Source organism: Tamandua tetradactyla, chromosome 1 (genome assembly GCF_023851605.1).
Source record: "Tamandua tetradactyla isolate mTamTet1 chromosome 1, mTamTet1.pri, whole genome shotgun sequence".
Lineage (NCBI taxonomy): Eukaryota > Metazoa > Chordata > Mammalia > Pilosa > Myrmecophagidae > Tamandua > Tamandua tetradactyla.
The window spans coordinates 84,205,209-84,219,662 of NC_135327.1; the positions used below are offsets into that span (position 1 = coordinate 84,205,209).

General features: G+C 40.7%; 1 protein-coding gene across 1 annotated transcript in view; it reads right to left on the reverse strand.

Moving 5' to 3' along the window:
* Nucleotides 1-3,796: 3,796 nt before the first annotated feature.
* Nucleotides 3,797-14,454, reverse strand: part of EPDR1 (ependymin related 1) — a 35,352-nt gene continuing 24,694 nt past the window's right edge. The window contains 2 exon segments of the mRNA XM_077162569.1: nucleotides 3,797-5,412; nucleotides 5,967-6,175. Of these exon segments, the coding sequence (XP_077018684.1) occupies nucleotides 5,216-5,412; nucleotides 5,967-6,175 (406 nt within the window). The 3' untranslated portion in view covers nucleotides 3,797-5,215.

A 14,454-nucleotide genomic window follows, 5' to 3' on the forward strand; every position in this document is an offset into this window, starting at 1 on the left:
AGTGCCTTCCACAATGAGGGCCATTTAATCCAATCAGCCAGAGGCTTAAGAGGAGGAGTGAGAAAAGAGAATCTCTCTCTCCCCCTCAGGCATCCAGCCTCTTCTGGGGAATTCATCTAAGACTTTCATCAGAGTTGCCGGCTCATAGCCTGCCCTGTGGACTTTGGACTCGTGCATCCCCATGGAAGTGACATATTTATAGGGACTCATATTCATAGATATCTCCTTTTGGTTCTATTTTCCTAGAGAACCCTGACTACTACACTGATGTTTTCCCAACATTCATCTTCCTTCAGGCTGACAGAGAAAACTACTCAACTAAAGTGGAGAGGTTACTAAATAAAGCTGTTTAAGTCTGAGAAACCATTCCAGACAATAACAGATAACCCCTGATTTATTGTTTTTTGATCATTTTCTTTGTCAAAACCATAGAACATAAGTAAAAAAATTACAATGATAGCAATCATGTTTTAATGAGAAAAGTACACATTTTGCCATCAAAGATTACTGTGATGGAGGAAAAGAACATGTAGCTATGTGATTTGAACAAATGAAGGTTAAAATAAATATGCTGGGTGGGCCACAGTGGCTCAGTGGCAGAGTTCTCGGCTGCCATGCCAGAGACCTGGGTTTGATTTCCAGTGCCTGCCTGTGCAAAAAAAAAAAAAATTCTATTGAGAGTTGTCTATCTGTAACCAAAGCCTAGTGCATATGCACATACACACACATATATACTCGGATAACTTAAATGCTGTGAATGTTGTATTCTTGCAATTTATTCCTAAGTTATAGGATAATTGTAACCCACTCCTTGATTGCCAGGGTGACATTACATTTTCCAACATTAACTATGAAATATATACTGAAAATCTGGGGTGTACAAAGGTAGTTCAGTGGTAGAATTCTTGCATGCCATGAAGAGACCTGGGTTCGATTCCTGGTCCATGTACTTCCCAAATACAAACAAACAAGCCAAACAAACAAAAGTTCAACAAATGGTGCTGCAATAACAGGATACTCACATGGAAAAATAATGGAATGTGACCCCATCATACAGCATATAAAAATAGATATATGTACAAATATATTAAAAAATCTGTTAATTTTTGTTCTGATGAACACAATAAGACTTTAAAACTTTGTATAAGATATAAACACCACTCTTTCTGAATAAAAATAAAGCAAATTATATATAGGCACAATACCTTTTTCTATAAATACAGCTCAATAATTCTGCTTTAAAACAATTAAAATAGATTAGAGTATATCTGTTATTTTCCCAGTAGAAATCAGAAAAAGATTATTGATGCTAGAATGTCCATAAGTAAAGTTAAGATTGTCTTCTATAGAGCTGTTACTACAAGGCATCTGAATTTTTTATAAATTCAATGAATTTATAATGAACCAATTAGACCTTGGTTCATTCTCTCATTCAATTTAATTGAAGTTATTTTAATTCAACACGAATGACAAGGATGCCATTACTGCATGTAACATGCTTTTAGTAGATGGAGGAAGACAAGATATCCACACAGGGAAAAAAAGAAACTACTCGAATATGGTTCAGACAGAATACTTAGAGGAAGTGATTAAAATAACAGAAGTTTGAGAAGGAAGAGTTAGTGAAGGAGATCCAGCAAGAGGTGAGTATTAAAATGGAATTTTAAAATAGTGTTGAATTTACCTTGGCAGAAAATTCAGAACATTTTTTTGGAAACTTAGTGAAAAAACTTTATGGAAAATTTCCTCAGAGACCTAATCTTTTTGGTCTTTAAATATTTATACATTTTTTTAAATGTGTTCTGATTTGAGGAAGTACAATATAATCTCAATTAGCAAAGCTTCTTATAAGAAAGAGCTTGAATCCATGACAATAGAGCAATTGAGGGTAGGAAGGCCAGATCCCCTTGACTTCATGTGGGCTGATGAAAGGGGGGGTGATGGCTCCATCACAGGGCTGAGCCTTTCCCACCTGGCCGGTTGAAGGCAGAGGGTAAGAGCACAGCTCAGTACATGCTCAGATCTTGGCAAATCAGAAGTGGAGAGGCTGCCGTGGGAGATGTGGAAGTAGCAAGCTCCAATGCAGCACAAAGGGTCAGAGACAGATGAAGCAGGAGATCCACAAAATGGTAGCCAACCCTAAGTCTAGTCCATGATTGGCAATAGCTTGTCTGCAGACACATGAGACACTGGCCTGCTCCTCTTCACTAATAGATACCAGCCACTTCCCTCTTTAATAGTCCTCTTCATTTTGACAGTGATGACTACTAGGGAGTTTTTCTGCAAGACTGGTGATTAAGGAAACCTGCCCGTTACCCTAAGGTAAGCCAGACCTCACTTCCCAGGCTTTTGTGGCAGTTGAGGAAGAGACAGGAGAGCCAAATGGTGAAGATGGAAAAAGAGTTGGGAGTCTGATTATAAAAGGCACTGTATAACACACTAAAGACTCTCTGTCCCACCTTCAGGACATGGAGATCTCCAGGCTAAGGCACCAGCAGATCTGTGCTGGGGTCTCCACCAGATATAAGATCCTTCTGGAAGGAAGACTTTTAACTCATTTCTGGAAAGTGGGTTAACTAATGGGTATGCTAGTGTTCTACAGCTGCTAGAGCAAATTACCTTAAGTTTGGCAGCTTAAATTGACAGAGACTTCTAGTTCTGGAGGCTAGAAATCTGAAAATCGGGCTGTGGGCAAAGCCATGCTTTCTAGATGGCTCTAGAAAAATCCTTCCTTGCTCTCCCTAGCTGCTGGTGGTGGCTGGCAATGCTTGGCATTTGTGGCTGGGAGCTGCATCACTCCAGTTGTTGCCTCTGCCTTCATGTGGCCTCCCCTGGGTGTCTGTGCTTCTTCTTTGCCTCTTACAAAGACAGTCATGTTGGATTCAGGGCTCACCCTACCCCAGTATGACCTCATCTCAACTAGTTACATCTCCTATCACCCTATTTCCAAATAAGGTCACATTCTGAGAGACTGGGATGAGGACCTCAACATATATTTGGGGGAGGGGGGACTCAATTCAATTCACTACGTCAGACCCCACTGACACCACTTTCTATGTCCCAGAGAACAATTTAAAAAAGAGTTCCTTTTTTTCTCCTTGAAGTAAGGATGTGGATTGGGGTGGGCAAAGACAAAGTTTAACACGGCAAAGGAGAGATATCTAGTTTGGTGGGGATTGGGACCATTTGGTGGGTAGGGAAGTTGGAAGTGGGGCACTCTCACCAAGGCCTTATCAGGCTGAACCTCCTAGAACACAACTGTGAATTTTTTTTCCAGTCTGTGCCTCCAAACGTCCACCTGGACCGGGCGTTGCTCCTGCTTTGTGACCTCAGCAACCTACACTGAAGATGACAGGTGCTTTGAAACTGGTTCGTGAGTGATTGGCTGAATGAGCAGACAGATGGTAGATTCTAGAAGAAATGAACAGGGTGAAGACACAGGTTGTAAAGATCTTGCAAAGGCCAGAGATGTCAAAAGGCTGGATGTCGGTGGTGGTTGAGCAAATGGAGAAGGGGTGGCAGCTTTAATGAATACTTGGAAGGGGCTCAGGATACTGTTTGCCCTTGGGAATTGAAGGAGATGAAAAGGTCAAGAAGGACTTTGAAGATTCCAACCCAGGCAACTGGACTTTAGGGAACATGAGAGAGAGAGTGAGCTTCTGAGAGCAGTCAATGAGTTAGGTTTTGAATAGGTAAATCACTTCATTTATTCATCAGATAAGAGCTTTTACTTCCTTACAACCAAGGATAATCCACATTTATTTCAAAAGCAAATATACCACACAACACATTGAAATGCAGTAACAGTTTTATTGAAATAATTTAGATAGATTGTGAGTACCACAGATTGTTTTCAGTATAACATGGGTGTCACACACTTCTCCTGGTAACGGAAGAAGATAGATAGCCAGAGGAGACACAATAAGAGAAGGATCTCAAACAATAAATTTTATTACTGGAAGACTCCCTAGAGGTCAGCAAACCCAATCCCCAACAATTAAAGACCAGAGAAGCCACCTTTCTTCACTCTACTAATGTTTAGGGCACTGACCACATGCCAGGCACTTGCTTGGTGCTGGGGATATGAAAGTAATCAGAATGCGGCACCCGTAGTTGAGGAGCCCGTAGTCAGGAAGGCAGATGGCAGTGCGCAGGAAACGGGTGTTTGAACATGGTAGTATGAGAAAAGCATGCTCGAGGTGTAAGGTAAACACCGAATTCAGGCTTGGGGGCAGTTGCCAGGGATAACACGAACTTAGCAGGGAAGGAGAACCAGAAGCCAGATACGGAGGTCCTGGAATAGTGTCCCTGGAAGAGGAGGCCACCCACGAAGGCTGAGCTGAGCGAGAGTGTAGTGCATTTAGTTGAATAAAGGAGTGAGAGTATGAGGGAATTCTAGTTCTGGATTTAGAAGACAAGTGTCTCCCAGTTCAGAGCTATTTTTACACTACCACGTGCCTTCCTGGGTCTACTGACAAGATTCAGCACACATATCAATACTTTTGCATAGTAAAAACGAAGCAGGCATGGCTCATGCATACCCAGGTGTAGGCATTTTTGTAGACCAACTTGTAGACAAGATTTCCCAAACCGTCTTTATTAAAATGTCTGTGGAGAGGGATAATGACTTCATAATTTAACCTTTCATTTCCTCCTAAAATCTTTATATCCATCGTGCCATGTCATAAAGCTCTTAAGTCTGGAAAGGACTTTAAGGGATCATTTTGTTAGTGGCAAGGGGACAGCAGAGGTGGGGGTCCGTGGGAGCTGCCCATCACCCTGGTGCACACAGTAAGCTGTCTGTAGAGAATTCAGATCACTCGGCTTTAATTATCACCATCGTGCCAGCAATTTTCCACAATGTCAGTAATAAGATGCTCCTCCCTGCCAGTGTGAACTGCTCCTCCTGAACCCTTGCCCCCTAAACGCCATTTAGTATTGACTTGCAAACGCTTAAGAATCAGAGCCCAACTAAGCTCCAGAAATATCTCAAGTAGCCATATTAGTCATCTATCAGCACATATTATCTATCACATATTCTCCATTCAATTTCATTTGTAAACTTTGCTCAAGTAGTCAAAATAATATATACAAAAAAATTAACACGCATCCATGCTTATCTTCCTAAAATTATATTTATTTTCGATGAAGACTCTCAGCTCCTCAAATCTCAAGTCGGGGTCCAGCTGGGTTCGCTGGCCCTGGAGGCCCAGGGTTAAAGGGGACAGTCCTCGCTCATCTTCTCCGGCCGGGCCATCTGGCATGTGCTTGGCGGAGTAAACACGGAGGGGTCCTTGATGCCCAGCTGTATGTCGAAAAACCGGGTGGACAGTATCACACTGAAATTTTTGGTGAAGATTTCCTGGACAGGATAACAATCCTTGACCGTATAAATGCCAATCCAGGTTTCATCTGTAAGAGGAATGAAAGTTGGTTTTTCAATATAGAAGACAGGCAAAATGCCTGTATTTTTGCAAGTCTTGGGCTAGCATATAACAGCAGCGCACAGAATATCTCCACCTCTCTGTACAAAGGAGGCTGGGCCGTCCCCTGGGACAATGGGTGTAGACCTGGTCATTGCAACTTTAGCAGTGATATGGGGGAAGAAAAGGAGGCACCTTTTCAAATTTGTGCTCTAGGAAAATCCCTCCAATGTCATAGATTCTTTGGGAGTCATTGTGAAAAGTCAAAACTAAGGCTGAGTCTCTAAAAGCCCAAGTGACTGAAAGGTACAGGTGGCACAGGAAGGCTGAGGTGTTTCAAATACGAAGTTTCGATCTCAGTGTTACACCATCAGCAGAGCACATGCAGGGACTAAATATGGGTTTAAATAATTTAAGTTGATAAATTTCCCCAACAACTACCTGCCTTAATGGAGTCAAACATTCCCCCCCCCCACCCCAGGCTTTATATTCAGATATAAAGCCTGAATAATTTTGTTTTAATCCCAAAAGACATATCCTTACAAGATCTTGCTGATTTTCGGTCGGACCACTCCTGAACAGTTATCTGCTCCTGGGGCCCCCCTATGGAATACTGATCTTCAAAAGTGGAGTTTTGGGGAATGTCAAGAGGATCCCAGGGCTCTGTCAGTGTCATCTTTGAGCACTGCTTGGTGGATTGTTCAATCTGAAACATCACTCCTTCCTTATAGAGGAGAATATATTCAAATAATCTGAAAGACAAATGAAATGAAAATAGTTTACTTTAGGCCTTTAGAAAGGCCAAAGACCTTTTAGATAAATACATTTTTAAAGTAGAGAAAAAATAAGTTTTCTCATTAGGTAATCCTTTACTGGACATATGAACATCATGTGTATGAAATAATCAAACTTCAGAGGTCAAAATGTAGTCACTGAACAACTATCTATCAAGCACTCAGCATATGTCAGATCTGTGCTTAGGATACAAAACCAGCCTTGGGTGAAAAGCTGGTTGGCTTGTCAGGTTCGTTTAGCCTCGGGGGTTCAGGAGGATTTGACCTTCGGCTGTAATCGCATTATAGCACTAAGTCAGGGAATGCACAGGGGTACACCGAGTCCAGGGAAAACAGGAACTCTTCTGAGGGCTACAGCTCACTGTCTCGCGTACCAGGGATCAGTAAAGGGTTTTGGTGAGATGTGGTTGCACAGAGGATGGACGCTCCTCACAAACGCTGAGGAGGCTGCAACGAGCAGCCTGAGAGGACCAATAGCTCATGGCTTCCCCAAGCTGCACCTGCTTACACCCCCTCAGTCCCTGGACAACGCGCCTGCCCTGCGTACAGAGTACGAAGGAGATGCTCGCAGGCTGGGCTCGGGAGGCTCCACGTGGACCTTCTGTCTCCCATGGCCCCGGCAGGCTGTGCTGTCTGTCGCTAGTCCTGTATTTAAAAAAATTTTTATTGAGAAATCTGTATGCACCAATACAGTCCATCCAAAGTATATGCAATCAGTGGCTCACAACATCATCACATAGTTGTATATTCATCACCATGATCATTTTTAGAACATTTGTATCACTCCAGAAAAAGAAAAAAAGTATATCCCATAGCCCATAACCTCCTTCTCATTGACTGCTAGTATTTCAATCTACCCAATTTATTTACCCCTTGCCCCTCCCCCACCCATTATTTATTTATAAATTATTTGTCTTTATTATTTTTCACTCATCTGTCCATCAGCCACAAGATTGTATCTTTCTTAAAGCTAAACAGTCTTGGTGCTAAGGAAGTTCCTTGGTTTTCCCGAGTTTGATTGTTAATTCAAAACTCAACCACCAGGGGGTGCACGAGTGATTGAGTGGTAGAATTCTCGCCTGCCATGCGGGAGACCTGGGTTCGATTCCTGATCCACGCACTTCCCGCCCAAACAAAACAAAACAAGCAAAACGAACAAACAAAAATTCAACAAATGGTGCTGCAATACAGGGAAACTCACATGGAAAAATAATGAAATGTGACCCTGCCACATAGCATATTAAAAAAAAAGAAACTCAGCCGCTGCGGCTGGTCCAAAGGAATGGGTGTTGAAACCTTAACTTCTAAAATTCATGACACCCGTGAGCAGAAGAGCCTGGAAAGATGTGTTTTCATAAATAAAGATGGGTATGTGAGACTCATTCCCACTTACTGCAGCCTCAATGAAGGAGGTAATTCTTGCCATACCAAGTCTGAGCTTCAAAATTATTTTCTTCAGAAAAAAAAAAGTTCACGGTAACTGTCTATATTGTCAAAATAGTATTGCTATTAGTATCACATTTTGGACTTCCATAGGCAAAAGGGAGTAGAAACATGACCTTCTTTTATTTGGATATATCCTGCTTACTCTAGGAAATGTTTGAAATAGCTTATATGGATAAAACTAAGCACCTATATTTATAAATGGGAGCACACGTAGAAAGAAAAGTGTGCATTTTATAAAATGTTCAAAAACGAACATTACAATATACATGTATGGGTCACATAAAACTGTAAGCCCTTGGGCGGGCCACGGTGGCTCAGCAGGTAAGAATGCTTGCCGGGTTCGATTCCCGGTGCCTGCCCATGTGAAAAAAAAAAAAACAAACTGTAAGCCCTTTGAAGGAATTTGGGGTTGGATGATCACTGTTTTCTCATACCCACTTAAATCACTAACACATCAGAATCTAACTATTTAGAGCCCCCCCCTGCCCAAAATCCACAGCCTCCCAGAAAGGGGACCATGGCCGCCATATTTGTAAGGCCTCCCTTGCCACTCTCAACAGCGCTCACCAGACCAAAGGTGGACATCTGACCCAAGGCCGGACAATCAGATTCCCTTCCCTGAAAATGTGCAATTGCAACTCAGGTTCTCCTAGTCCGTCTTCACATGATCAGGCATGTCATATGTAAACTCAGAAGCTGTGGTGCCCATTTTCTGACATATGAACTAAACAAGAGAAAAGAATGGTGTGGAGAGAAGCAGAGACAAGAAATAGGAAGCTGATATTCCAACAGCTTTTCAAGTCCTGGGTCCATTATTTTTTGAAAGCCTGGTGACTGCAGATGTCCTGTATAATAAGCTTCCTTTGTTCTAATAAATCTCCTCCCCTTTTTCACTTGTGGCTTTTTGCGCTACTTGTGACCAGAGACTGGTTTCTAGTATAGTTAGGATTTCCCTGCTCCATCTAGAGCCCTGGGTGATGGCTGCTAATGCAATTAGCTTGGGAGACACATGACATTTTGTGGAATGAAGGGTCACAGATGTCTGCTCAGTTACCCTCCAGGGAAGGAAAGGAGGACAGCAGGAAATTAATTCTGCCAACTTCACTGTTTTGCTGAGGCCAGTTCTGCCCATATACAGAGACAGAATTTAATTTTAAAATGAGAATGCTAGACTTGAGACAATCATTATGAAACATCAACATTGGTTGAATCTGGGTGGTCTGGATGCAGGTGTTTATGGTAGTGTTCTCTGTACTTTTCTTTGTTTTCAAAATATTTAATTTTGGAAAAAGAATGCATAATCTGATATTGAGGTTAATGTTGACTGTGCCTTACATAAAACTAAAATAATAATGTAACGGAAAACAAAATAGAAGAGAATAATTCATTTTTTCAAAATCCCATGTGGATAAAAATGCTAGTACTGCCCCATGAGAAATTTTGGCAAAGACAATTTAATGATGTTGTTGTGGCTGGTATGATTTATACGAACATATTAATTAAGATTTAAAGTTCTCCAGCACAAATAGGATACTGGACCTGGAGCCTGACGGGACCAGAAGGTCGAAAGGCAGAGATCAGCCAAGGTTGAAATGAGTAATCAGCCCCAGGGATGTTGCGTGGGTAATAATGCAGGGACCCAAAGGTCTGCGGGAGATAAACAGACACTGGATCCCAGGAGGCAGGATCAAAGCTTGGCTCTGAAGTGCAGATAGTTAAGAGGACCGGAATCACCAAGCACAAGCCTGGGGTGCAGGCAAGCAAGGTGAGAAGGCCAGCCCTGGGGCAGCAAAGGCGACTGCATGGAAACTTTGGCCTTCTGGCTGGCCAGACACCAACCAAAGCGATTTCCAGGGCAGGGTAAGGCAAGAGTTCCCTTGCCTTGAGGGTCTCAAGGTCTAGCTGGGCCACAGCCTTGAGCAGGTCAGGCTCCATCTCCTTCCCCCCCGCCCTCCCCTGCCTTGCCCCCAGCCGAAAGATCCAAAGGCCAAGCTCTCCAAAGCAACTACATGCAGAGGGTGCCCTGGGCCCACCTGGCCTCTCACCATGTGGGAAAGAGGAATTTGGTTGCCATAGGCCTAACTCTCAGGCTGCGTTGGCAATTTCTATTGTTTCTTGAAAATCCATTTTCCTGAAAATTAGGCTCTACCATCCCTAAGTTTTTCAAAACACCGGAAACCTACAAAAGTTTTATTGCTTTTGAAAGCAGGTTTATTGTTTTTGTAAAGATGATCTGTGTTTAATGAAAACATTCAAACAATACGGAAATGGAAAAGGTAGTAAAAACTGCCCAGAAAGTCTAACTTCCAGAAATAACAACTGAGAACGCGTGTGTCTGTGGTGGTTTGGAGCTGTATGTACCCCAGAAAAACATGTTCTTAAACTTAATCCATGCCTGTGGCAGTGAGCCCATTAAAGTAAGACATTTTGATGAGGTTACTTCAGTTAACGTGCGGCCCACCTCAATCAGGATGGGTTTTAATCCTATCACTAGAGTCCTTTATAAGAGAATAAAATTCAGAGAGAAAGAGAGAAAAGCCACAGAGGGAGCAGCCAGAAGCTGAACCTCAGTGGCACCTGAACAAGAAGGGCGAGTCCGGACATGCTGCCATGTACCTTGCCATGTGGCAAGCTAAGAGCCAAGGATCGCTCGCAGCCACCTCCGGAATACCCCAGCCTTTGGTGAAAAGCTTTTGCCTAACCTCAAAATTATGAGACATTAAATTTCTACTGTTTCAGCCATCCTTAGGCATGGTATTTTCTTGAGCAGCCAAGGAAACGAAAACTGTGTCTGAACATCCTAAACACATATTCTTCTAAATATCTCTTTATGCAGATATGCATGTTTGAATATGTACACTATGAGTACTTTACAAAATGAATGAATATTATGTATTTGTTTTCTAATTTTCATTTTTAATTGAATTTCAAGGAACTAAAATTGTCCTCAATATCCTATTTTTTTTTTTTTGTTTTAGCATGAGCAAGCACCAGGATCGATCCAGGTCTCTGGCATGGCAGGCAAGAACCTTGCCACTGCACCGCCACTGCCCACCAGTCCTCAATATCCTTTTAAGTAAAAAAAAAAAAAAAAAAAATTGCAGATCTATGTATCATTTTTTCCTTTTTACAAAATTTTAAATTAAGAGAGTAGAAGGGATAGTACAATAATCATCTTTGCATACCACATACATTCTGAAGTGCTTGCATTTTATCATATTTGCTTTATCTATTTTCTAAAAAAAATACTATTTTTCTCTCATTTCAAATTGCCAACTGATGGTCAAGTTCAAAAACTTGCTGTTACTTTTTTTTTAAATTGCCTTGTGGTAACATATATGTAACATAACATTTGCCATTCTAACCATTTTTAAGTTTATAATTCAGTGGCATTAATTACATCCACAATGTACCACTGTCACCACCATTCATTACCAAAACTTTGCCATCAAACTAAAGAAGGATGAAGGAGAAGGAATAATTCCATATCCTTCTCCCAGCCTCTCATAGCCTCTAATCCACTTTTTTGCCTCTATGAATTTTCCTATTCTAAATATTTCATATGAATGGAATCATAAAATGCCGGTCTGTTTGTGTCTGGCTTGTCTCACCAGCATAATGTACTAAAGGTTCATCCATGTAGTGGGATATATCAGAACGTCATTCCTTTTAGCAGTTGAATAACATTCCATTGTATGTAAATTCCACATTTTGTTTATCCATTCATCTCTTAATGGACACTTGGGTTGTTTCCTCCTTTCTAATGTGACCAATGCTGTTATGAGCACTGGAGTACAAGTATTTGAGTCCCTGTTTTGAATTATTTGGGGCATATACACCTAGGGGTGTAACTGCTGGATCAAACAGTGATTCACTGTTTAACTTTCTGAGAAATCTGTTAGAAAACTGTTTTCCACAGTAGCGGCACCATTTTACATTCCCATCAGCAATGATTAAAGATTCCTATTTTTCCACAGCTTCATCAACACTCATGTTTTCAATAGTAACCATCCTAGAGGATGTGAAGTGGTGTCTCATGGTTGATTTGCATTTCCCTAATGATTAGTGACACTGAACATCTTTTCATGTGCTTATTGGCCATTTGCATACCTTCTTTGGAGAAATGGCTATTCAAGTTCTTTGCCCATAAAAATAAGGACCTACTACTACATGCCCATGATACCATTGGCCTACCTGAGAAAATTAAAAATAATTCCTTAATGCCACTGAATATTTGGTCCATATCCAACTGACCCCCAAAATGTATTTTATAGCTGATTTTTCAAATCAGAATCCAATCAGGCCAAGCATTATATTGATTGTTAGGCCCCTATTCTTTAAAAAATCCAGAACAGTACTCCTACTTTAAAAACTTTTAACATCAATTACTCTTTGAAGAGTCCAGGTTTGCAGAGATCCTACATTCTGGATTTCTTAGACAAGTTCCTAATGGTGTCATTTAATTTGCTCCTCTAGGTCCTCATCATTCCAATAAAGTGGGTGTGAGATCTAAAGCCTTGATTAGACTCAGGTTAAAGATTTTTGGAATTGGGGAGGCTGTGTATTTTATGTGCATAATATTAGGATACAGGTGAAGTTCTGTCCCACTGTGAATACGACTAACTTTGATCACTGGCATCTGGTGATGCTAGATGTCTTGCTATAATGGTGCTTCCCTTTGCAATTAGCAACTAATTTGTAGGTGCTGCTATGTGATGGTGGCAATATCCTGTTCCCCAATAAGTGTCATCCAATGGTTTTAGGCAAAACCATTTCCTGAATCAATATTTCACTGGAGGATGATAATTGGGCATTTTCATATTGTAATTTCTTGTTCATTTTTCTAGCTGTCATTCTTCTGTAAAGAAGAGTTTTTATTCTTTCAACTAGGATGAACCACGGTTCCTAATAAAAAGCACAGTAAATGCTTAATACTGTCTCTTTACTGATTTTCAAAATAAAGGTATGGCATAATGGTCACCTTCAGTGGTATAGCAAATGGCTTCACTTTCTCTCTCTGGGATATCACTCTGAATGTATAAGTTTTTTTGTTTATTCAATATATTAGATCAAACTCATTCTTTTTGATATTCAGATTTTCACAAATTCAGTCAGTAGAAGCGCCTAGCTGTTATCTGTGGCTTTTGATATGAGCCCACTAAACTTTGACCTTCTGGGACAAGAAGGTATCTCAGAATTATCTTGTAGTTTCCCACTTCAAATCTGAAGTCACCATTCCTCTAAGGAATTCTGGGGATAATTAGTGGGGTAACAGAATTAAGAAAATCCAGATCTGGACCCTAGATGTACATATTGTCACTGTGATACAATTGCTTTGGGAAACTTTCAGTGAACAGAGGTTCCTATATTTTTAAAAACTCATGAATTCATTTACTATTTCCAATTTAAACTTAACATTACAAGTTCCTCTGTACCACTTTTGTTTTTATATCTATCTTCATTCTCTTAAAATAGAAATCATGGTTCTTGACGACTTTAGCAAATGTACTTACTTGCTTCATCCTACAATAGTTTCAAGATGAAAACAGATTCTTATTTCTCCTTACATCTTTACAGAAAATGTAGCCTACTATGTACGTTGTGTGCTCTTGCTTTTTAACTCTCTATTAATGCATAGAGATCATCCTTATTCCAGTTTATGATCATGTGCTGATTTGAAGCTGTTATGTACCCCAGAAAAGACGTTTCTTTAATCCACTCTTGTAAGTGCAGACCCATTGTGGGTGGGACCTTGTAATTAGGTTGTTTCCATAGAGATGTGAACACTCAACACGAGGTGGGTCTTAATCATTTTACTGGAGTCTTCCATGAAGAGAATAAGGACAGGAAATTCAGAGAGACAGATACAGAGAATAGAGAGATGAAACCAGGTGAAGGATTCAGAAAGAGAGAAATGCCCCGGAGATGCTAAGAGAAGACCTGCAGGACACAGAGAGCTCAGGGAGATGTTCCCAGAGAGGCAAGCAAGGACACACAGAACTTAAAAGCAACAGAATCCCAGAGCAAAGGACCAGCAGATACCTTCGCATGCAACAAAGGAGCCCCTATGCCATTGACATTTCTTCAGAGAAGGTATCCTCTTGTTGATGCTTTAATTTGGACATTTCCATGGCTTCAGAATAGTAACTTGTGAAATAATCAAGTTCCCATTGTTAAAGTGTCAACCCATTTCTGATATATTGCATTTTGGCAGCCTTAGCAAACCGAAACAGACCATATAATATTTTATGGTGTGCAAGTATCATCATTTATTTAACCAGTCTCTTACTGATGAATATTGGATTGTTCTCAATCTTTATACATTACCAAAAAAAACCCACAATAAATAACCATTGTGAATATGCTCTTTTGAAGGTGTATATTTAGGGTAAATTACTAAGTTTGGAACTACTAGGTCAAAAAGTAAAGGCATTTGGGATTGTGTTAAATATTATATTCTTCACCCAAGGTTGTACTATTTTACATCTCTACAAGCAAAATATGAGAGCCTGTTTTCTTTGTATAGTCTTGCCAAGAACATATTGTAGGGCCGGCCATGGTGGCTTAGCAGGCAGAGTTCTCGCCTGCCGTGCTGGAGACCTGGGTTTGTTTCTCAGTGCCTGCCCATGCAAAAAAAAACAACATATTTTCAAACCTGTGGATTTGTATCGATCTGATAATTTATTTTTTAGAAGACTGTTTTTTATTTTTTTTTGTAAGTATAACATATGTCAACAGGCTGCATAAGTCTAAAGTGTAGAGCTTCCAAAATTTTACAAAGTGAATAATCC